The following is a 24,745-nucleotide window of genomic DNA, read 5'->3' as shown; positions in this document are numbered from 1 at the left end:
AAAAAAAAAAAAAAAAAAAAAGGAAACAACTCATCAAAGAAGATATACAGATGGCAAATAAGCATATAAAAAGATTCTAAATGTCATATGTCATTCAGGAATTGAAAATTAAAACAATGAGATCCACTAACACCATTAGAATGGCTATTTTCAAAAAAAATGACAATACCAAATGCTGATGAGGAGGTAAACATCAATAGAAAGTACTCTTCCATTGCTGGTGGGAATGCAAATGATATAACCACTTTGGAAGACTGTCTGGCAGTTTCTTACAAAGCTAAACATAGTCTTGTTATGTGAACCAGCAATCATGTTCCTGGGTATTTACCCAATTGAGTTGAAAATTATGTTCACATAGAAGTCTGCGTATGAATGTTTACAGCTGCTGTATTCATTATCACCAAAACTGGAGGCCACCAAGATGTCCTTCAATAGGAGAGTGGATGGATGAACAAACTACAGTACATTCATCAGTGGAATATTGTTCAGAGATAAAAAAGAAATGAGCCATCAAGCTGTGAAAACACATGGAGGAAGCTTAAAGGTATATTGCTAATTGACAGAGCCAATATGAAAAGGCTTCATAATACATGATTCCTGTAAGAGTTAAAGAAAGAGAAAAGAAACATGAAAATTGGTTCAACAGTCAAAGACAGGTTTATTTTGGAAAATAAATCTGAGAGGGGCTTCTGGCCAATTTTGGTCAGCAGTGCTCTCTCTTACAAACTAAGACTATTTATTTTAGGGTGAGAGAACTTATCACAAGCTTGGAATGTTTCTGTATTGGGGAGAAGTTTATTGTGGGGTTGGAATGTCTCTGGTCAGAGGGGTGGTTATCCTGGAGCTGACATCTCTCTGGCCAGAGGGAAGGTTATCTCAGGGCTGATGTGTCTCTGGTCAGGGAGAGGTTTGGAGTGTTTCTGGTCAGAGATGTTATTTGTGGTTTATAGTCATGCTGACTTCAGCCATTAGGCTGATGCCTTTTGGATTTTGGCAGTTTTTGATCAAGGTGAACTTTAGGATGGCAGTGCTTGTCCAACAAGATGGCGATGCTCCTGTTCTGTCAATTTCAACTCTATGATATTTTGGAAAAGGTAAAATTGTAGAGATAGTAAGTAAAAAGGGGTCAGAGGGAGGAAGGGTGGGATGAAGACATGAAACACAGGATATTTAGGGTAGTGAAGCTATTCTATATGACATATAATTGTAGATGCATGTCCTTATGCATTTGTCAAAACCCATAGAAGTATCTATACAATAGAAGAGTAAACTTTAAACTATCTAGTTAATAATAATGTATCAGTATTGGCTCAATAATTATAACAAATGTACCACACTTATGCACTGTAATCCCAGCACTTTGGGAGGCAAAGTGTTAATAATAGGGAAAACTGTAGGGGTGGAAGTGAGGGTAGGGTGGAGGTAGGTCCATTGAACTCTGTGTACTGTCTGCTTAATAATTCTGTAAATCTAAAACTGTTCTAAAAGTCCATTAATGATTTGAAAAATTGTTGATCTCCTCAAGACAACACTGATGTTAAACTGGAAGCAATGTCCTATCTGAGCGCTGAGGGAATTCTAGCTGCCTCTGTGTGCACAGACCTAGGGAGGTGCTTTGCCCATTACCCTGGGTTTCAATAATAATCAGGCTTATTAGTGGCATTATGAATTAGGGCTCTTGGTAACTTTAGTTCTTGGAAATTTTAGTTTATAAAGCCAGCTTTGAGAAACCCTCAATAACTCACTTTTCTGATAAGTAGACTACTTAGTCCTTGATTGTTAGTAAAAAAAAAAAAAATGGCTCTCAGTAGAAATGCACATGACTTTCCCATAACAACCAAAGGAAGCACTTGGCATTTTGAACTACATCTGTGACCCACTAAGGGACTTTCCCCTGGACCACATGTCATAAGCTATATCCGGTAATCACTGTTCTGGACAAGCAAGAACAGGGGAATGGGAGTTCTGCTTATTCTAACAGAATTCTAATTATAGTACTGAGGGTATTCCCTCCAGCAACTGTTGATTTGGTTCATTAATGCAACTCTATCAAACCCAAGCCTTAGGGCAATGACCCCATCCTGGCACTCCATGTCTTTCAATTTGCTTCTGCAGCCCAATCTGTTTATAACTGACGGATATTATGGAAAAATGCCAATTTCCAGTAACCCTGCCTCCCCTGTCTTTTGTGCTATGCCCACAGAATACCCTCCTATCCACATTGGGCTTCCAGTACCCAGTTATCCTCAAAGAAAAACTGACCAGAAGGGACATCTTTTAGGCCTGCAAAAAGTCCACTGGGGCCTGCGGCCAGACAAGCTACAGCAGGAACTGACTGGCCCCGGGAGTGGGGCAAGCAGCCGGGACAGCAGCGTGGATCTTATCAGCAGGACTCGTGAGTTCCTTGAGGGGCACATTCTGGGGAGCCATCCTGTTGATGTGTCCAGATGGGACCCAGCAGGGAAGGGGGGATTCTCTGTAGAATGTGGGTAACATTCCACATGGCTCAGCCTAGCCTTTCAGGCTCTCTTTGCTCTGCTTCCATTGTTGACCAACCTTCTTGCTCATTGACACTTTTGGTCAGACTGAAGCCCTCTGTCTTTCTCTGGGGACTCTGAGACCCTCACTCTGATCCATTCTGTGTTGATTTCATGGTTTAATTCTCAGAATTATTTCCCTCATTTCCAAATTCCAAGGTCCATACAGCCGTCACCCTAAAAACCAATAAGGGACATACTTGTTTGGCACAAGGTACTGTGCTCAGTAAGCTGAAGTTCTTGTTACATTACCTCCACCCTCTCTCCTCACTGGAGCTTAAAGGTCTGGTACAGAATTGTCTAGTCACCCTGAACTGTAGCTTGCAAAACACCTAAGAAGCTTTCCCCCAGTACAACAAAGCCACTGGGCCTTCCTCTGCTCCTTCAGAAAACAGTTCTGGGCTAATTAAAAATCAGTCTTTTGCTCCTTCCTGTGGAAAGAAAATTGTCAATCTTAAGAGTAAAAAGGACTAGAATCCTTAGAGCACAAATGTGACATTTTATTTTCTAGACCTTACTGATATTTCTGGGGACATGATTTCACTCTTAGCATAAACCAAACCTGCCTAATAAACAGTATTAATTTGGTTTCTACAATATATAGCTCACTGTCTTGAGCATGGAAATGTTGGTTTATTTTACCGTCTAAACCTTCCAAGGAGTATCAGAGGCAATGACTGCATCTTAGTATCCTGGCAGGAGACCTGATGCACCTACTCTCACAGGCCACAGGAGCTACCCCCAACCCTGCAGAGTCCTCTACAAGCCTCCTCATTGGCATTAGATCAGCCAGGGCCTGTGGCTTTTACAGAGTAATTGTGCCTTTGTAGGATTTGGAGTAATAGTAAATCCTTTGGAGGAGTCCAGTGTAAGAGGTGGGCTGTAGTTAAAATATCACACACACACACACACACACAGACACACACACACAAAATATGTGTACATGCATGTACACACACACAGACCCGCTCAGGAGTGGGAACATCAGAGACCAAGAGGAAAGCAAGCCTGCTGGGAAGACCTCTTGCTCCCCATGTTGGTTCTGGATGCCTCACGTATATTGACATGGTCTCTGAGATGTTCCCTGTTACCCCACCACCTCCCCCACATTCAGGATTGAGGTTGCCCTTGGAAAGTGGAGTCTGCTGAACCAGAGAAGAAGAAAGCAGTTTAGATTTGGTGCTTTCTGCTCAAAGAGTTTAGAAGAGGTAACATGGAATATCACAGAAGTAGTTATAGCTGATGGATTTGACATTGCTTTGGTGGTTTCTTATTCAGTTAAGGGGACACTGACTTTGACTGCAAACCAAAGAAAAAAGAATATAGAATCCTTTGGCATATATATATTTTTCTCATTCTCTTGCCCAGGCTGGAGTGCAGTGGTGTTATCTCGGCTCGCTGCAACCTCCGCCTCCCGGGTTCAACTGATTCTTGTGCCTCAGCCTCCCAAATAGCTGGAATTACAGGCATATACTACCTTGCCCAGCTAATTTTTAGTAGAGACAGGGTTTCACCATGTTGGCCAGGCTGGCCTCAAACTCCTGACCTCAAGTGATCTACCTGCCTCAGCCTCCCAAAGTGCTGGTATTACAGGTATGAGCCAACACGTCTGCCCCTTTGGCATATTTGTACCAAATATATTGGTGCATTTCCTTCACCGCCTGCTCTTCCTATACTACGTGTGTGTGTTACTAGTTTTTTTCAGATAGGGCTGTGGATTAGGAAAGGAAGAATGGGAGAGCCTGAGAACAAGGAATTTTAGGCCATGTCTCTTAAGCTGGAGTAAAGACCCCTTTTAAAGGGAAAATAAAGTCTTGTGGATCCACAAAAATGTATTTGTATATTTGTAGGGCCCCAGGGAGCCACATATTCCAGTTTGAGAAATAATCTAACTAATTGAGGTTTTATTCCATAAAAATATCTTCCAATTGTGAATTATAACCCAAGTTTTGCTATTCTGTCTAATGAAAGAAATATTTTTAAAATCATCATCAAAATGGAAGCAAAATTTTAAAATTCAAGTAAAACTTTTCTATTCATGATAATACATTCCAGGCCCCAGTTCCAGATACTCTGGTTTAAGGAAGGCACAAAGTCTGATAACAAAGTCACCAACCACAGGGATTCTTCTGCAGCCCATGGGCATTGAGTTGTTTTCTGCCATTCTTCATGGAGTGGAAGTCTCAACCCTTCATTTTCTTGTAAGCAAAATGGGCATTGTATGTATGATACACATATAAACCTTGCTCTTGCCACATCACAGGGATGGTCCCAATGCCTTGCAGAAGGGAAAATAAAACAGTGCCAGAATCATTTTACCTGCCTCATCTAGACAATTGTCTGAATCGCCCACTTCTCTTTGCTTTAGGACAGCTGACCACATATGTTTTTCCTTCCAGACACCTAGGCAGGGGGCCCAACTGATCTGGTTGCATAGCCCAAGCAAGAACTCCCACTTTAGAGGGCAGGGGCATCCTGCAGAGTATGAGGGGCCTGGGCCAGGCAGGGTGGCTAGATGTATCTGGGCCTGAGGGTCGGGCACGTTATGCAGATGGAGGATTGCGCAGAGACCCTCTCTCAGTTCCTGCCTTACAGAATAATGGCAAAGATCAATAAGACAGTATATGTGAAGGGGCCTGGTACCTGTGAAAGCCCCCTGAGAATTATAGTTCAATATCATTTTGTTAACTAAATGTATAATATTAATAATCATAAACATAAAGTTGAAACAAAGGTAGCTCACTTTTATTCCTTTCACAGAGACCCATGAGGCTGCCTTTAATATGTGCTGCAGGATTCCTAATCTCCAAGACAGTTTTGAAATATACAAGCCAGCTGCCTGACATGTTAGATGGGAATGGGGTTTGGATGTCTATACTATTCTATTAAGTTCCAGTATACCTGGTTAAAAGATACACGTCTTAAAGAAATTTGTTGCTTCCTTGAACCACATTTAACGTACAGAACCCTGTGAAGTCACTGCTCTCACTCCAGTTGAGGCCCAGGTAACTGCTGGTCCTCAGTCCCACAGCAGGTCAGGGGCAGGAAAGAGGCCAGCCCAGGCCTCCTTTCCCTTCTTGTACTGGCTCTATGCCCTACATGGAAAGCAGTCCCTTTTTTCAGAGTTGCCCTCTGGATCATGTCAGAGCCCCTTGGAGAAAACATCTTGCACCTGGAGTTGACAGACCCACAAACAGAGAAGCATAAATTAGTGTGAGATGCATTGATGGAGGCCTGCACAGGAAACTATAGGAGGAGAAACAGGAGCACACAGGCCCAGGTGGTGACTGGTGGCAGAGGGGGCAGCACAGGCGTCCTGGAGCAGGTGATACCTGTCGTGAGTCTTAAATGGTAAGTAAAAAATAGAAAAGGCGGCTGGGAGAATTAAAGAAAAGGAAATTTATGTATTTCTCTTTTCTAGCTTTATTGAGGTATAACTGACAAAATTATATATGTTTAGGTATAAAACATGATTTGATATACATACACATTGTGAGATGATTACCACAATCAAATTGGTTAACATCTCCATCACCATTCATAGTTATCTTTGTGCATGTATATGGTAAGAACACTTAAGAGCTCTCTAAGCAAATTTCAAGTATGCAATACAGTATCATTAACTATAGTTACCATGCTGTACATTAGATCTCTGGAACATTTTCATCTTTGACCAACATCTCCCTATCTTCCACACCCAACCTCTGATAAACACTGTTCTACCCTCTGTTTCTGTAAGTTCAGCTTTTCCAGATTCTACATATAAGTGAGAGCATGCAGCAGTTCTGGTTTATTTTACTTAGCATTATGCCCTCCATGTTATCACAAATGGCAGAATTTCTCCTCCATGTTGTCACAAATGGCAGAATTTCCTTCTTTTTATGACTGAATAATATTCCATTGTACATATTTATATATGCCACATTTTCTTTATCCCTTCATCCATGCAGGTTGTTTCTGTTTTGGCTGTTGTTAATAATGCTGCAGTGAACATGGGCATGCACATATCTTTTCAAGATACTGATTTGGCTTCCTTTGAATATATACCCAGAGATGAGATTGTTGGATCATATAGTAGTTCTATTTTTTATGTTTTGAGGAACCTCTGTATTACTTTCCATAATGGCTGTGCCAATTTACATTCCCACCAACAGTGCACAAGTATTCCCTTTTCTCCACGTTCTCACCAACACTTGTTATCTTTTGGGGGTTTTTTTAGCCATTCTAACCAGCATGAGGTGATATCTCACTATGGTTTTAGTTTTAATTTGCATTTCCCTGATGATTAGTGATGGTGAGCACTTTTTCATGTACCCATTGGCCATTTGTATGTTATATCAGTCCATTCTCACACTGCTAACAAAGACATATCCAAGACTGGGTAATTTATAAAGAAAAAGAGGCTTAATGGACTCACAGTTCCACATGGTTGGGGAAGGCTTACAATCATGACAGAAGGTGAAGGAGGAGCAAAGACATGTTTTACATGGAGGCAGTCAAGGGAGCATGTGCAAGGGAACTGCTCTTTATAAAACCATCAGATCTCATGAGATTTATTCACTATCATGAGAAGAGCATAGGAAAAACCCGCCCCCATGATTCAACATGATTCAATTACCTCCCACCAGGTCCCTCCCATGACACATGGGGATTATGGGAGCTACAATTCAAGATGAGATTTGGGTGGCAACAGAGCCAAACCATATTATATGTCTTCTTTAGAAAAACATCTATTCAAAGCCTTGGCCCTTTTGTTTTTTCTTTTGAGATGGAGTCTTGCTCTGTTGTCCAAACTGGAGTACAGTGGCGCGATCTTAGCTCACTACAATCTCTGCCTCCTAGGTTCAAGCAATTCTTCTGCCTCAGCCTCCTGAGTAGCTGGGATTACAGGCACGTGCCATCATACCCAGCTAATTTTTGTATTTTTAGTAGGGACAGGGTTTCACCATTTTGGCTGGTCTTGAACTCCTGACCTCATGATCTGCCTACCTCAGCCTCCTAAAGTGCTGGGATTACAGGCATGAGCCACTGCACCTGGCCCCTTGGCCCTTTTTTAAAGGGTCTCACTGTGTTGCCCAGGCCGGACTTGAACTCCTGGACTCAAGCTATCCTCTTGCCTCAGCCTCCTGCAGCACTGGGACAACAGGCACATGCCACTGCACCTGGCTTTCTCTGCCCATTTGAAAATAGGATTATTTAGGGGTTTTTTTTGCTATTGAGTTGTATGAGTTCCTTATATATTTTGAGTATTAACTCCTTATCAGATATATGTCTTGCAAATCTTTTCTCCCATTCTATGGGTTGCCTTTTCATTTTGTTATTTCCTTTGCCATGCAGAAGCCTTTTCGTATGATATTGTTCCACTCATTTATTTTTGCTTGTGTTACCTACACTTTTGGTGCCATATCAAAAAAAAATTACTTGCCAAAACCAATGTAAAGGAGGTTTTCCCCTGTTTTCCCTTAGCACTTTTATGTTTTGAGGTCTTACATTTAAGCCTTTAATCCATTTCAAGTTAACTTTTTGTCGGTGGTATAAGATGGAGTCAGTTTTATTCTTCTGCATGTGGATATCTAGTCTTCTCAACACCATTTATTGAAGAGACTAATCTTTTCACTTTGTGTATTCTTACCACCCTTGTCAGATATTAGTTGACCATGTATGTGGCGTTTGTTTCTGTGCTTTCTATTATATTCCCTTGGTCTATGTGCCTGTCTTTATGACAGTACCATATTGTTTAGATTACTATAGCTTTGTAATATAGTTTGAAATCAGGAATTACGTCTTCTCAATTAATCCTCATACCAGCAGTAAAAGGGAGCTATCATCCCCATCTTCAGATTGGGAAACTAAGGTTCAAAGAGATGTAGCATAATGCTGATGATAATCGGTGAAAGTGGGAAATAAAAACAGATCTGTTGACTCCAAAGACGTGCTTGCCCTTTCACTACACTGCATTCCTTTGTAAGATGTCATTGGTCAGTCACCGTGTTGGACCCAGGCTGATAATTATGTCCTTTCAAGTAGCCAAATTGTCTTATGTTGAAAGGGATGGAGAAATAATAGCCATAGCAGTTGGTTCATTTATTTTTTCTCTCGTTCCTTACCACACCCTCCCCCAATGTGAATATATTAATAATTTAGGAAGTCAATACTTAGCAGCCAATCAATTTTGACTCAATCAGAACACATATGATGAATAGAATCCTCAAGCTGTGGTGAAAGTCAGTAGGAGCCAGGGTTTCTAGCCTGGGGTGGTTGTGAGGGGGATGTGTTTTCTGGCTGTGAGAACCTCTTGAGAGGCCATTAGGAGAAAGATGATTAGAAGCAGCTTTAGAAATATGGTTGCACTTCCACTTTTCTAGGCTGTTAATAAGAACTGGAGCCAAGCTTTAAGAGAAACAAGGTCAACCAAGCCCAACTGGAGTGTGTAGACCCTGGAATTTCAGTATTCTCATCTGGAGAGTGAAAGATTGTTGTAGGGTGGCCAATTGTCTCAATTTGCCCAGGACTGAGATGTGTCCCAGAATGAGGGAGGCAGGACTTTCAGTGCTAAAACCAGGTCAGTCCTAGGCAAACTGAATGGTTGTTCATGCCAAATTGCTATAAGTTGTTAAATGAGAGATAAATAGATATTAGATACTTCGCATGGTGCATGGTGCATGGTAGGCACTTAACATCTAGTTGGTTCACTTTATACACAATAACCCAATTTAAGAGCACAGCATCAAATCTTTTTCTTCTACAAGTGGGCATTTGTTTGGTTTGGCTGCCCTCATTGGTAATGAGAAGCTTATGAGATCCTTCTGATGGGAGGAGTATGAAAAATATTCAAGCCTTCATCTACTTGCCAGATATTAAGCAACTCTGGGGTCACCAAAAGATCAGAGTTACCCCAAGGTGTGAAGTAAAGGAGAGAAAGGCTTTCTATTAAGACACTAGAACCTCACAAGGTTCCAAGGCCTTAGGACCAAAGACATGTTTCATGTTATCTGTATTTCTGATAAGGAAGGAGCAAGGGTAGAATAGAAAATAAGTTTCTCTCTAAAACATCTCCTGCACTAAGGAGTTCCTGAGGCAAGCTACATTTCAAACATAGGAGCAAAGACAATTGGCTTATTTTTTTTGAGACAAAGTCGTGCTCCGTCTCCCAGGCTGGAGTGCAGTGGCATGATCTTTGCTCACTGCAACCTCCGCTTCTTTCTGGGTTCAAGTGATACTCCTGCCTCAGCCTCCCAAGTAGCTGGGATTATAGACACCTGCCACCACACCCAGCTAATTTTTTTGTGTGTGTGTGTGTGTATTTTTAGCAGAGAGAGGGTTTCACCATGTTGGCCAGGCTGGTTTCAAACTCCTGACCTCAAGTGATCCACCCGCCTTGGCCTCCCAAAGTGCTGGGATTACAGATGTGAGCTACTGTGCCTGGCTTTCAATTGGCTTTCTCTTTTAGGGTTTGAAACTTTAAAATGGGCGTGGCTTCCTCACCTTTGTCTACTTAATTCGGATCTTGAAGAGAGTGGTAAAGAGGGGATCCCAGCACTTTGGGAGGCGGGTGGATCACGAGGTCAAGAGATCAAGACCATCCCTGTCAACATGTTGAAACCCTGTCTCTACTAAAAATACAAAAAATTAGCTGGGCATGGTGACGCGTGCCTGTAATTCCAGGTACTCAGGAGGCTGAGGCAGGAGAATTACCTGAACCCAGGAGGCAGAGGTTGCGGTGCGCCGAGATCGTGCCGTTGCACTCCAGCCTGGGTAACAAGAGCGAAACTCCGTCTCCAAAAAAAAAAAAAAGAGGGGAGAAAAGAGGAAAGGAAGAAGAAAAGGAGAAAGGATAATACTTATTCTAGACCTTTTATGCTCCCCCACAACCTCAGGGCTCGGGGATGAAGACAAATTAAAATTACCCCCAAGGAAGCCTCTATTTATCCCTCTCTCTTCTTGCCCTTTAACACCTTAAAACCAAGATCTCCCAGAATTATCAACATATACTGCATTCCCTCCCTAGCCATGAGGGCTGTTCTTCTAAAAAACAAAAACAAAGCAGAAACAAAAAGCCCTATCAGGAGAGGATCTTGAGTTAGCGACCTTAAGACCTTAAGGGGAAATGGATTGAGAGCCTGAATTTGCAAGTGAACCAATGAAAATCCCAATACAAAGTTTTTATAACCTTATTCCATAACAGTTAATTAAAATAGACTCCAGCCTCCTCGCCACATTCTAGAGGAGGCCCTCGCCTTTGCTTAAATGTCTGAATTTCCAGAGGCTTCTAGTGTCCGTGTTGCTCTGGTTCCAGGTCCCTGCCTGGTGGACTCGGTCTCACTATGCTTCACCTTCAGTATCTGTTCTCTGCTTTCACCTCCAGGACAGCCCAGGCATGGAATTCTGCCCTTCTGTGGTTTCCTCAAAATTGGTCATTTAAGGCATATATGTGAGCAGCAGGCTTTGTTGAAGGTTCAGAATCATGGAGGGGGTTTAGTTTGTAGAGATACTCAATTTTTTTTTTTTTTTTGAGAAGGAGTCTCCCTCTGTTGCCCAGGCTGGAGTGTAGTGGTGTAATCTGTGCTCACTGAAACCTCCACTCCTGGGTTCAAGTGATTCTCTTGCCTCAGCCTCGTGAGTAGCTGGGACTACAGGCTCCCATCACCACCTCCAGCTAATTTTTGTATTTTTAGTAGAGGTGGGGTTTCACCGTGTTGGCCAGGCTGGTCTTGGACTCCTGACCTCAAATGATCCACCCACCTCAGCTTCCAAACTGCTGGAATTACAGGCATGAGCCACCGCACCCAGCCAAGATATTCCATTTTTAAAATGCAATATTAGAAAATTAAATAAAATTAAAATGAGATATTAGATATCTCTGTTCTTAAAAATCCTCTGGCCACTGAAGATTTCCCTTTGAACACCTTCCTCTGCAGTTTCAGCTTTCTACCATATTTTTGGCAACCCCCATCCCCCCGTCACTGCCCTCCTGAGTCTCCTCACATCTCCTTGCTTCTCAGTTTCTAAGCCCCTTCTCCTCAACACCCCTTCTCCAACACACACGCACTCACTCCACTCACTTTACCTATCCCATGATTTACCTCGTTCTCACTCGCCTTAGCTCAGGGCCCATTTTCACACAACTAGACACATAATGTGTTGAAATAAACACAGAGACCATCTCTCAGTCTAGCCCTTTTGCAGTATAAAAGAACTGAAAGAGGGCCAGGCATGGTGGCTCACTCCTGTAATCCCAGCACTTTGGGAGGCCAAGGCGGGCGGATCACTTGAGCCCAGGAGTTTTAGACCAGTCTGGCCAACATTGCAAAACCCAGTTTCTATTAAAAATACAAAAATTAGCCGGGTGTGGTGGCGCACACCTGTAATCCCAGCTACTCAGGAGACTGAGGCACGAGAATCGCTTGAACCCGAGGTGGAGGTTGCAGTGAGCTGAAATCGTACCACAGCACTCCAGCTGGGCAGCAGAGCAAGACTCTGTCTCAAAAAAAAAAAAAAAAACCCAAAAAAAACAACTGAAAGAGGGCTTGAAATTTTCTTCTCTCCTTTCTCCCTCCCTACTGGCCTCTGTCAGATGAAAGAAGCAGGATCAAGATTCAACTTCCTACTGATGTAATTAGGCTCCATCTCCCTCTTGGCTTGGAAGGAAAAATGACAACTTCTTCATTATATTGCATTTATATCTACTAAAACAGAACAATAAGGACAACATGTGAATTGAAGACTCTTGGTGACATTTTAAAATCTTAAATCATGAGTAATAATTGCCTTTTGCCCTTTGGGCTCTCCAGAAACATCTGACTCCCCTGGAGCTCCAGTGAGATAGATATCATTGTTCTCTTTTTGATGTTGGGTCTTATAAATGCTCAAGGCCTTTCTGATTTCACTCTGAGGTTGTTGCCCTTCCCAGACCTGGGGGTGCAGAGTGGCATGGGGAACTTAGAGGGAAAAGACTGAGGGATCTCTTATCTGAATTTTGCAGCTAGCCTTGACTGAGTCTTCCCCAGCCCCCAACACACTTAGACCTTCTCCAGCCTTGTCTGCATCCATAAGCGCTTTCAGGGGACCTGCCATGTATGTGCCAGACTGTGCCAGCCCCTCTTACCCAGCTTAGCTTCCTCCCTTATCCAAGGCCACAGCATATTTCCTTGCCCTCTCTTTCTTTGGGGCTGCCCTGCCGTTGTTTACTCCCCCATTTTACTTTTCGCACAAGTAGACTTAATCTAAGTATTCTTAGGACAGTGACTCAACATTCTTTTATTACTTTTACACTTATGGTTTTCAAGAAGGTACTCAGAAGAAAATCTCTACACTCTGGAATTTCATACAAAGGGGACTCATGATTAAGAAGGTAATTTTATCACATGCCAGAAACCTATTTGAGTTGGCTTGGGGAAGGAGAGAGAGCATGGGGGGGATTGTTTATATTACAAGACCAAAGGAGTTTCTCACAGTCCCAAAGCAAAATGAAGAGCCCAGCTCAAGTGGGTAGATACAGCACACTCTCAGTCCGCTCCCTGGGTGTGCACAGCCCTTTCCCACAGCTTCGCCTCTAGGATGCTTCCTCTCTTGGCAGCCCAGCCCTTTCTGCCTCTTCCATTTACCAGCTCTGACTCCCAGAAACCATCAGGAAAGGCCCAACTAAGAGACCCAATTCAAAATTCACAGGCTTGGGTCAGGCATCCAATGAACCATTCTTGTTCCAACTCATTGTGGCCAGGAGCACAGGTCACATGTTACACAAACACAGCTGCCCAAAGTCATCCTTATGGGAGTGGAGGACCTGGGCTGGGCAGACATCCCAAAGCCACCCACCCCAGGAGGGATTTCTGTGAACACAGCAAGTCAGCAGATTCTCTCCTCTTCTTCTCCTGGAGGACACACTTGGAGTTTGTATACAGCCTTCTAAAAAAAGAATATTATCGTCCATGAAACTAGGACGCAGGGCCTCCGAGACCCGCTTCACACAGTTGGCAAGAATGGCTTTGGCTCCCTTAGGTTCTCTCTGCCACTCCCCAATACTCAGTGGCCTTGAGTTGCCTGAATCCCCCCATCTCTACCCGCTCTGCTTCATCCCCAGCTTCATTTCGTTGTTCTTGGCTCCTCTCTTGCTGAGGCCAGTCTCAGCGAATACACTCCTGAGTGTCAGGCAGTCAAATTCATTCACCCAGCAAATATGCATTGAGTGTGCATGCTGCATGAACCCATGTCAGGGGCCAGCAGTGCGATGTGAACAAGCTTCACAAAGCTGATCATCCAGCCATCCAACAATGAGAGAGGGAATGTTCGAAAGGACTTGCCCAGAGCTGAGGACCCCAGGATCATGTCCTGATGTTGACTTCCAGATGGCCATAATGGCTCCTGGATCTTTACTAAGAGTTGAAGTCCACACTGCTTGCTAGTTTGCAGACCACTAGATCATTTTGTGCTAAGTCAGTCCCCACCCAGTAAAAGCATGATTCTATGTGTGGCTTCAATGTGCCTCCTTAAGTGGTCCCTGCAAGGTTATATTTCTCCCAGCAACTGCTGTTAGAATCCATTCCTATAGTTGGGCTGGCGCTATGTGACTCTCGCTATTAGCTATAAAACAGAGGGGCTATTACCTGTGGCATTTCTCATTATGTGGATTAACTTCTGACGTGCTGCACGCATCTGGGATCTGCAGGGCATTAGAGAAACCCTGACCCAGTAGCCCAGCATGTGGTGAGCTAAACCTTCTGTGGGCAGGAGGGAGGGGCAGAGACAGCATAGGGGCCTGGGATGGAGGGGCAGGGGTGGCATGGGAGGAGCATAGAGTCTAGAAGCTGAGAAGGATTCGGCCCTTGGAATGTTTAGAGGGAACGGGCTGGTGACTGGTAGTAACAGAGGAGGCGTCTCACCTGCTGGCATCAGCAATAATAGCAATATTACCTATTGAGCGATTGGTGTACATGAGTGCTATTCCAGCCAGTCACATTACATATATTATCTTATTGAATCCCCGCCACAGTCCAGTGAGGTGGGCATGATTAGTCCCACTTCATATATGAGGAAACTAAGGCTCAATGGGAGTTTGATGCCTTGCCAGGGTCCTACTGCTGGTAATGGCAGAGTTCAGAGTTGAGCCAAGGTCTGGGCTGTTAAAGCACCACATGAATAAAGAGGATCTTTTTTGGCATCCTTGGCCATCTTTTTTGGGGTGTTGAGGCCACCCACAAGGCCTGACTTGGTGTGGCCTGCCGTGGCCACTCAGAAGGAACTGGATCAACCTCCGCCATAGTGCAGTGCAAGCTGCAGAACCTGGGATCCTCAGGCAGGGCCTAGCGTCCTCTGCTTCTGTTTTCTCAGCTTTAAAATGGGCATATCTGTGGCCAGGTGTGGTGGCTCACACCTGTAATCCCAACACTATGGGAGGCTTAGGCGGGAGGATTGTTTGAGCATAGGAGTTAGAAACCAGCCTTACGAAATATAGCGAGACCCTGTCTCTAAAAATAAAAAAAATGCTAGGCATGGTGGCTCCTGCCTGAAATCCCAGCACTTTGGGAGGCCGAGGTGGGTGGATCACGAGGTCAGGAGTTCAAGACCAGGCTGGCCAAGATGGTGAAACCCCATCTCTACTAAAAATACAAAAATTAGCCAAGCGTGGTGGTGGTGGGTGCCTGTAATCCCAGCTACTCAGGAGGCTGAGGCAGGGAATTGCTTGAACCCGGGAGGTGGAGGTTGCAGTGAGCCAAGATCATGCCACTGCCCTCCAGCCTGGGCATAGGAGCAGGACTCCATCTCAAAATTTTTTTTTTAATTTAAAAAATAAAATAAAATAAAATGGGCATAGTTGATCTTCAAGCCTCAGGTCTGAAAATGTCACCAGTGGAGCCAGCCACAGTGACGCAGTGTAGGGGGAGGATGTCAGATGTCCGCCCTCCCCTAGGCTCTGCTAACCTGTGTTGGGGCCTAGGGAGCCTTCTGTGGGGTAACATGGGTCTTGGTTTTCTCATCCGTGAAATGAAGGGTTTGGACTTGACTATCACTAAGCTCCCTCCCAGCTCTAAGACTTAGTGAATTCAGGGTTTGTAACTCCCTGGAGCAGCTGCCACTCAGTGACCTCTAATCAACCTTGGCACATTCTAAGTACTCGGTAAGCACTTGTTGAACCAAACCCAGGAGATTAGGAGTTTCTCAGAAGAACAAAATAATTCCCTAGTGGATTTCACCACATACCCTGAAGTGACCAGCTCCCACTGTCTGTGGGCTCTCAGAAAACACCTGTTGAGTGGTAACACTGGGCAATTTGCCTTAGAGGTGGAGGAACAGGAAGAGGATCAGGAGTTTGGATTTAAAGTTGGGGAGGAGTGAAACCAGCTACATAGCATTATTGAAGCACTGCTTGGTCAATGTGAGACCCCATGGCAAACACTCCCCTCCAGCAACCCCACTCCGCCCTTCTCCCTGTCTCTGTATGGTGGAAGCATAGAGACAATTTAGCAGGGGGTGGGGCCAGACAGCCCCGGATAATAGTGAGAGGCTCTGCCCTGCAGTCGTGGAAGGGGACTGCTGAAATGAAGTTCCTCCACCCAACTCATAAGGGGCATGCAGGGCTGTGTGGTGGAGATGAAGGGCCCTGCCAGGTTTCTTTCTAGTCAGCTCACCTGCCGCCAAGGCTAGTAAGGAGGCCCTAGGGAGTTTCACGGCAAAACCAACCCTGCCTTTGTAAAGGGGCCTGCGGAGAGAAGCCTGGACTCTCCTAGAGCCCCCAGGCACATGGGAAGCAATCATGGGGAAGGGGGTAAAGGGGCAGTTTTGCCAGTCCTCTCACAGGTCCTCAGCTGCCACCACCCCTGCTGCTGTGGAGACCCGGCTTCCTGCTTGAGCTTCTGTTGCTCTGCAGCCACTGAGCCTTTTTCTCTCCAGTGCACCTGAGATTTCTCTCTCACTCTCTCACTTCTTTCTCTCTCTCTCTGGAATCTTTAATTAACTCTCAGTATAGTTTTTCTCTCTCAAACAATTTTGTATAATATCTCTCACACTTACACGTACTATGTGTATATTCTCTCTACATATAGCTGCTCTCTCCACCTCCACACATTCCTTTTCTCTCTCTCTTTTTCTCCCCCAAACCCCCCTTCTTCTCTCCCTACGCTCCCCTGGTGCTTAACTGGAAACAAAAGTGAGTTTGTTGTGTGAAGAAGAGGACCGGTGGAAGGAGCAGCCAGGGAGGCGGTAGTGGAAGCAGGCTGGGGCCAGAGGCGGCGCCGACAGCCGGGGACCCCAGCACTCAGCTATTCCAGGGAGCAGGTAATGCCCCAGGCAGAGCTGGTTCATATCCTGCTCTTTGCCTGTCTCCTCTCCCCAGGACCCGTCCATTTATTTGCCTTCTTGCCTGGCCTTGAAGGGGAAAGGGGATTCCAGACTTATGGAATGGCAGGCACAAGGGCCCAGGAAGTGGCATGCCCTCCTCCTCAGAGAGCTGTATGTGGTCTACTGTGGCTGGGGTTGGGGTGGCTGTGTGAGGGACATGCTAGAACCTAGAAAGGCAGGTTAGGGCTAGATTACAAGGGATGGTTTGAGCCATGTCACTCACCTCTAGGCTTAAGCAATAGAGAGACATTGAAAGTTTTTCAACTGGTGAATAACATAATCAAATCTACATTTTCTTTTCTTTTTTATCCTCCAAGATGCATCAAAACTACATTTTAAAAGAGTAGTTACTGATTTCTGATCCCAGGGAGAATTGGTGTGGCCCCTCAGAATCAAGCAGTTCCAGTTTTCTCTATTTGAAGAAAAAATAAGGTTATTTTCTCAATTGTTGGTTTTTCGTCTACAAAATTTATTTAAATACTTGGTGTCTGCTAGCAAGTGCCAGCAATCAGTAAGACAATGGAAAGGATATAGGTTAAAAGCAGTAGGCTGGGCCCAGTGTCTCATACCTTTAATCCTGGCATTTAGGAGGCCAAGGCCAGTGGATTTCTTGAGCTTAGGAGTTTGAGATCAGCCTGGGCAACTTGGTAAAACCTCGACTTTACAGAAAATACAAAATTAGCCAGGCATGGAGACATGAGCTAGTATTCCCAGCTACTCCAGAGGCTGAAGTGGGAGGATCACTTGAACCCAGGTGGTAGAGGTTGTAGTGAGCCAGGATTGTGCCACTGCACTCCAGCCTAAACAAAAGAGTGAGACTCTGTCTAAAAAAAAAAAGTAATAGAAAAATTTAGAAATTAAAAATTCATGTAAATAAATGAATTCATTTAATCTGATCTTGGTACAGTTAAATTAATAGTGTGTTCTGCTAGTAAAATGATTTCTAACTCATGTGTACAATATTTTATGGTGCTAGTATTCAAAGAGCACATGACTCCCAGGAGCCCATCACATGAACATGTTTGAAATGTTTTAAAAGCAAACTCTACTGCTGCATAGGAAATGGGGTTAATTGGGACAACCAAAGGTAATAGCAGCAGTAGGTGGCTATTGCAGTGTTAGAAGCAGATGATGAGAGCCAGAACCAAGATGGGTGGGAAAAAAAGGGGCGAGCTAAAAAATGTTTAGGAAGCAAATGAAAGATGTTAGTGTCCAGTTGGGCATGGATGATAAGAAAGAAGGAGCTTCAGGAATGAGTCCAGCATTGTCCAGATGGGTAGGTAGCTAGAAGTGCTATTAATCAAAGGAGAGCAGGGCTGGGTTGGTGGAAGAAGAGATACAGAGCTATTTTGAATATGTTGAGGGTGACTTGAGAAGGCTGCTGAGCTCCCAGAAGGAGCAGTCCAGTTGTTGGTTGGAATGTTCAATGCACATGGGTGTATTGCCTGGACACAAGGGTGACCTCATTTAAAGGATGACACCACAAAGAACATGAGCTAGTCCAGAAAGAGTGAGGAAAGAGAGGAGAGAACAAGATGAAGCAGGAATCCTGGGGAAGATCAAGATTTAAGTGTTGGCGAGGCAAGAGGAACTAGGGAAGGATATTGAGAGAGAATCTTCAAAGAGAAAGAAAATATCAATAAGCTGCCATGTTATAAGAGCCACAAGTCACATTTCAGGTCAGAGGGGGCAACCATCACCTCTGAAGTTCCAGAGAGATAAGCCAGACTATAGCTTTTCAGTACTGTTGATTTGATTGATTTTATTAGCTTATTAGTTTGACAATAAGATAACAAGAGGGATCTGAGGGCAGGAATTGTGAACTTGGGTGCATGGCAATAAATGAGATTAATGGGGCAGTATTAAGAAGTATAGGGGACTGTGACAAACTAAAAAGCATGTTTACCTAAGAAGGAACCATCATCAACTCTCGTTGATTGTTGCCAAGCAGGAACATGGGCACAGTGATCAGAAAATCTGAATTTTCAAGAAAAGTCAGAGATCTGGATTTTTGTATGAAATCTTACAATTCTTTATCTCAGCAATACTTTCAAAAACCTTCATACCCTGTGAGGTCTGAATTAAACACATCTTTGGGCGCGGTGGCTCATGCCTGTAATCCCAGCACTTTGGGAGGCTGAGGTGGGCGGATCACAAGGTCAAGAGATCGAGACCATGACCATCCTAGCCAACATGGTGAAACCCCATCTTTACTAAAAAATACAAAAATTAGCTGGGCGTGGTGGCCTGTGCCTGTAGTCCCAGCTACTCGGGAGGCTGAGGTGGGAGAATTGCTTGAACCCAGGAGGCGGAGATTGCAGTGAGCCAAGGTTGTGCCACTGCACTCCAGCCTGGCACCTGGCGACAGAGCAAGACTCTGTCTCAAATAAAAATACAAATAAAAATAAAATAAACACATCTCTGAACTGTCAGTTTGAAATCTCTGCCTTTGTCAATGTCCTTAACGTCGTGGGGGCTGAGCCAGTGGCAACAGGCCAGGAAGTGATTGGGCAACAAGGAAATGGAGACCATGAGCATAGATCACTACTTTAGCAAGGGTGGGTAAAAGAAAGGAGAAGGCAAGCGGAGAGCTAAGGAGGCAGACAGGGTCAGGGAGGGTGTCTTGGGTAGGAAGAGCTGTTTCTAGGCTGAGAGAAAGAGGGTGGAGAGAGGGAAGTTGAAGATCCTGGTGAAGAAAGACTAGTTGATGAAATAAGGATCTGAAAGAGTCAAGGGGCTGGAAGAAAGGATGTTGATGAATTTTGTGCCTGGAGGCCTTTACTTTCTTGGTGAAGTGGGGTAGGAGATGAATCAAGAAGCTTCAAGAGAAAAGCAAATGTTAGGGACAGCCTTGAGGGACATAGGAAGGGTGCTGACAAGGATACATGGAAGGTTGCTACACTTGGGACCTGCTGAGGGGAAACCCTTACAGTGCAGCTCATGGGCCTGGGTGTGGGTGTTGGTGTGAGGATTAAGCACCTGTTACCTTCCAAGCCCTGTTCATTTGATTGGCATTTCATTCAGGCATTTCATTCTCTTACCTGATGTATTCCTCCCAGTAATCCTGCTCACTCAACTGAGTTCACTCATGAATAAGTGGCAGCTTCGAGAGTCACACCCTTTTCTAGCTGGATTGGAAGTCCATTTGATTCCACCACACCACCACTCTGTGCTGCTGTCCCCACCCCAGACCCTCGAGGCCTCAGATGCAACTGCAGAGGAGATTGGGCCAGTGAATTCTTGTCTGGGCATTTCCTGGCTGGTTTGATTGGGAAGTCAAGGGGAAAGAATGGAGGATGTGATGAAGAAAGGAGTGGAGATCCATGAAGCAATAAGTGAGGACAGACAGGAATGATGAACTGAGGAAACAGGCTGGAGGAAGAGAAGACCTGATGAAGCCTAGGAGATAGTGAATGAGAGATTGCATCAGGGCAGGGCAGTGGGGTTGATGAGGAAGGACTGCGTTCCTGAAAAATTTTAATGAGGGTGAAGATGAAGGGAAAGGAGGTGAGATAAGGATGACTCCAGGGTGTCTAGCCTATGCAGTGGGGTGGGCAGGGATGCCTTCAGTCACAGCATTAGTTACCACTTTGATGTCATGCCATCTCTCTGTCCCTTGCTCACTGTGCTGGACCACACTCACCAGCACGTTTCCACCACAGGTTGTCTAGAACATGCAGACCACTCTTCCTCCAGATCTGCAGAAGTGGCTCGTTCTCATATTCAAGTCACAGCTCCAGTGTCCCCTCCTCAGAGAGTCCTTTTGTGACCAGGGGAGCTATCTACTGTAGCTCCCCTGGTCATTTTGTTTATTATAGACAACTTATTGAAATGGTAATTTATGGATTTGTTGACTTGTTTGTTATTTGTCTTTTGTCCCTAGAGCATATGCTCGAGAGCAAGGACACATAGGTCTTTTTCATAGCTTTATTTTCCAATACCTAGAATAATGCTTGGCACATAGTAGGCATTCACTCAAGAGAGAAAGAGAGAGATAAATGAAGAAAAGGAAGGAAGAAAAAGAGAAAGAACGCAGGTGAAGTGTGTTTGGGAGAGGGATGCTGAGTTTTGAGGTGCCTGGAAGACACCCAGGAGGTAACTTCCAATGGGAAGTTGGAAAGCAGGCTGGGGGCTCAGGAAATGGACTGCCACATTTCCCAGGAAGAAAGTGGGCCCACATGGTACAAGGGTGCAAGCTGTCCTTTTGCCTGGCTGACTGCCTCTTCAAGACCAGTGTTGGGAGTTGGCTGGTTTGGGGCCCCGTGGGAAGAAGAACCCCTCTGGTGGTAAGCCGAAGTTGGGTCAGAGTGCTCCTCACTTCTCTCTTCAGTTCTCTTCCTGGTTCTTGCTGCTGCCCTGGCTTTGACCATTTCGCATCATTCTTCACTGCCAGCTACAAGACCCTGGATCTGAATGCAGACTAAATCTTTTCATCTCTTTTATCTTAGAGTATCTCACCCACCTCTGATTCATGGTGACAGGAGTCCAGCTTCACCCAGGAGCTGGACTTAGTTTTACTGATTTAGAAAATACTTTCCCCTTGTGCTTGGCTCCGACTCCATTGCTGTTGGCCTTGTGGCCCTCCTGCCTTGCACAGGACACTCAGCAGACCCTGCTGTCCTTCTTTTGCAGGGTCCCCAGCTGCTGAGCAGCTCCAGGACATCCTGGGGGAGGAAGATGAGGCTCCCAACCCCACCCTCTTCACAGAGATGGACACTCTGCAGCATGACGGAGACCAGATGGAGTGGAAGGAGTCAGCCAGGTGAGGTGGGGCCCCCCGAGGGAGGCGGGCACTTCAGTCTTGCACAGCCTGGGCTGGCCTGACCTTCCTAGTGGGAAGCTGTACCTTGTACCTTGAGAGCTTCCTGGTCCACAAAGACCCTCCCACCTGCCTTCCTTAGTGTCCAGAATTAAGGAGCAAATAGAACCTTATGACTTTGTCTTTATCCTCAAAAAAATTAAAGTTCAAGTGGGAAGATAGAATAGTCACCCATGAAACTCTGAGAGTAATACAAGGGCATATACCGTTGTCCCTCCGTATCCACAGGGCATTGGTTCCAGGAACCCCCGCTAATGGCAAAGTCCATACATATTCAAGTTTCCGAGTAGGCCCTGTGGAAATGTCTATATGAAAAGTTGGCCCATATATGCAGGTTTTGCAGCCCATAAATACTGTATTTTTTACACCATTTGTTGAAAAACATCTGTGTATAAGTAGACCCACGCAGCTCAAAACCCATGTTGTTCAGGGGTCAGCTGCATTCTTGTTGTTGTTACTGTTGCTGTTTTGCCAGAAACAGGGTCTCATTCTGTTGCCTAGGCTTCAGTGCAGTAGGATAATCATAGCTCACTGCACGCAGGCTCAAACTCCTGGGCTCAAGCAGTCCTCCCACTTCAACCTCCCAAGTAGCTTGGACTTCAGGCAACCTACTTGGATAGGAAACCGAGGTGAAGGGGAGCAACTTTGCCTAGGTCTGTCTCTGCATGGGGGCCACCATGACACCCTGAGCCTGACAGCTGCCCCCAACATATCACTGCCTCCAACTAATGATTTTTATTTTTTGTAGTGATGAAGTCTCACTTTGTTACCCAGGATGTTCTTTAATATGAAGTGGTTCAAGCTAAATGCTGTAGAAGGGAAGTACCAAGCAGGCTGGGGTAGACAGTGAGGGCTTTCTGGAGGAAGGAGAAGGTGTGCCAGACACATTGAGTCTGAACAGTGGGAAAAATCCAGATGGTAAGGGCCAGTGGGCCACCAAAGAAAAGGGATCTGGCAGAGTTTGGGGCTGCAGAGTTGGAGCCATGGAGGAAAGCATGGGGAGCAGAGAGTGCTCCATATATAGGGAGAGCAGAAGCTGGAGGGGAACCACACAGAGAAGTCACAGGAGCCAAGGGAGGGGCAGGGTAAGAGTGGTTGGCACTGCTCATATCCCTAATGCCTGGGACTGAATTGAATTGTTCAGCAGTGCCCAATGCTCCCAAGAGCCCAAGGGGAAGGAAGGCTGTGGTAAGAGGCAGCAGGAGGGACCTTTGGACAGGAAGACAGACTGTGCCATTGTTTCTCCACCTTCTGTACATGATGCCACTCTGCCCCCAAGAGAAAAAATTTAATTTTATTTAAATCAATTTTATTAAGTTAAAATTTAATTTCTTTCATTAGAAATAAGGAATAAGGGCCAGGCACAGTGGCTCATACCTGTAATCCCAACACTTTGAGAGGCCAAGGCAGGCAGATTGCTTGAGCCCAGGAGTTCAAGACCAGCCTGGGCAACATAGGAGAACTTCGTCTCTACAAAAAAGTTTTTTTAAAAATTAGCTAGGTGTGGTGGCGCACACCTGTAGTCTCAGCTACTTGAAAAGCTGAGGTGGGAGGATCACCTGAGCCAGGGAAAGCTGAGGCTGCAGTGAACCATAATTGTGCTGTTGCACTCCAACCTGGGCAACAGAGTGAGACTGTCTCAAAAAATAAAGGAATAAAAGTTGTCAGGTCTGGTGTAGCTGTAGAGTACCACAAATCATTGTAGTATCTAAAATATTTTCACTCCCCCAAGAACCAATTATGCCCAAATTGAGAGTGCATGGACTCAACTTTGCCCAGGTCTGTCTCTGCATGGGGGTCACCATGACACCCTGAGCCTGACAGCTGCCCCAACCATGGCCTAGATTCTTCCCTCACTCACCTTCCCTAACCAGCCTGGGTAGTTGCTGTGCAGAGCCAGAAGGCTCAGGTTTGGACTCCCCCAGGTTTTTCCCATTCCATGTACCCTGCAGGGGTATCTGGAAGAAAGGCCACTGGGTGAACTAGCAAATAAATCCCTGTAGGCCTCAGGGAGGACCGAATTCCCAGCCCCACAGCTGGGCTCGGTCCCTGTGTGGAAGTCATTGAATCTTTTCCTATGAGCCCATTCTTTGAATGCTTACTGTGCTAATTGATCCACAGTCTTGCCCCCTGCAAGTTGCACAGTGACCCTGAGTGGGCAGAATTTTCATTATCCCTGTTTTATAGAGAGGAAACTGAGGTGAAGGGGAGCAAGTAGCTTGCCAGGGGTCAGAGCATGTGGGTGGCTGAATCTGGATTCCAGGCCAGGCCTGCCTGACTCCCCACTTGTGGGCTGATGGACTTTGTCTTCCCTTCCTCATTTTCTTAGCCCTTTCTCTTTCTGTCTCTAACTTCCAGTGACTATTTTGACTTCTAGGGGAGGATATAGGTCTGGAAGCAATTCTGTTAGGGTCAGAGATACATGGGGATAGCTGCAGCGCCCAGGATGCCTATCCAAGATTGACGGGGAAGGAGGACATTTCAAATGACCAGGACCCACCCTGGGTTATTATGTCTTAACACCTCTGAGGGGCCAGGGCCTGAAGCCACTGCCTACCCTGAACAAGGGCCTCGCCTGCCCCGGATGGGCAAATAGACAGGAGGAAAGCTGGGCAGGGCCTTCTCAGAGGCCCAGGAGGGAGAGGGTGCCTTCTCCACACCCTGGACAGGGTCTACATCCAGAACCCCTACCCATGGTTGCTAGGACCAGACCCTCCACGAGGGCCTATCACACACGCCTGTGGAGCCCTTGCCAAGAAAGCTTTATGGCCTCCAGAGACCTGACTGTCACCAAAGGCAAACACATTGTCTCTGTCTCTATTCTCTTAGCATGTGGATCCACAAAGCCCTCTGCACTACAGACCCTGTGATGGAACTGAGAAACTGTAGATGAGGATGTGTCTAAAAGGAGGCTTCTCCTAAAATATAAATGAGGAACCCGCCGGGCGCGGTGGCTCAAGCCTGTAATCCCAGCACTTTGGGAGGCCAAGGCGGGTGGATCACGAGGTCAAGAGATCAAGACCATCCTGGTCAACATGGTGAAACCCCGTCTCTA

The 24,745-nt window shown here is 45.4% G+C and overlaps 1 protein-coding gene across 9 annotated transcripts in view; it reads left to right on the top strand.

Annotated features, from left to right (window-relative positions):
- The window catches only part of SLC4A5 (solute carrier family 4 member 5), a 136,674-nt gene that overhangs the window by 42,813 nt on the left and 69,116 nt on the right, over window positions 1–24,745 (top strand). For 7 of the 9 annotated variants that reach the window (XM_037731420.1, XM_037731418.1, XM_037731416.1 and 4 more), the window contains 2 exons: window positions 2,204–2,395; window positions 21,504–21,633. In XM_037731420.1, coding sequence (XP_037587348.1) covers window positions 2,204–2,395; window positions 21,504–21,633 — 322 coding nt within the window. Of the gene's footprint in view, window positions 1–2,203; window positions 2,396–16,330; window positions 16,809–21,503; window positions 21,634–24,745 lie in introns of those variants that run through there. The other 2 variants (XM_037731423.1, XM_037731424.1) reach the window with 2 other exon arrangements.

The sequence above is a fragment of the Cebus imitator genome, unplaced genomic scaffold (assembly GCF_001604975.1).
Source record: "Cebus imitator isolate Cc_AM_T3 unplaced genomic scaffold, Cebus_imitator-1.0 Scaffold399, whole genome shotgun sequence".
Classification (NCBI taxonomy): Eukaryota; Metazoa; Chordata; class Mammalia; order Primates; family Cebidae; genus Cebus; species Cebus imitator.
This window is presented reverse-complemented; position numbering and strand designations above follow the sequence as displayed.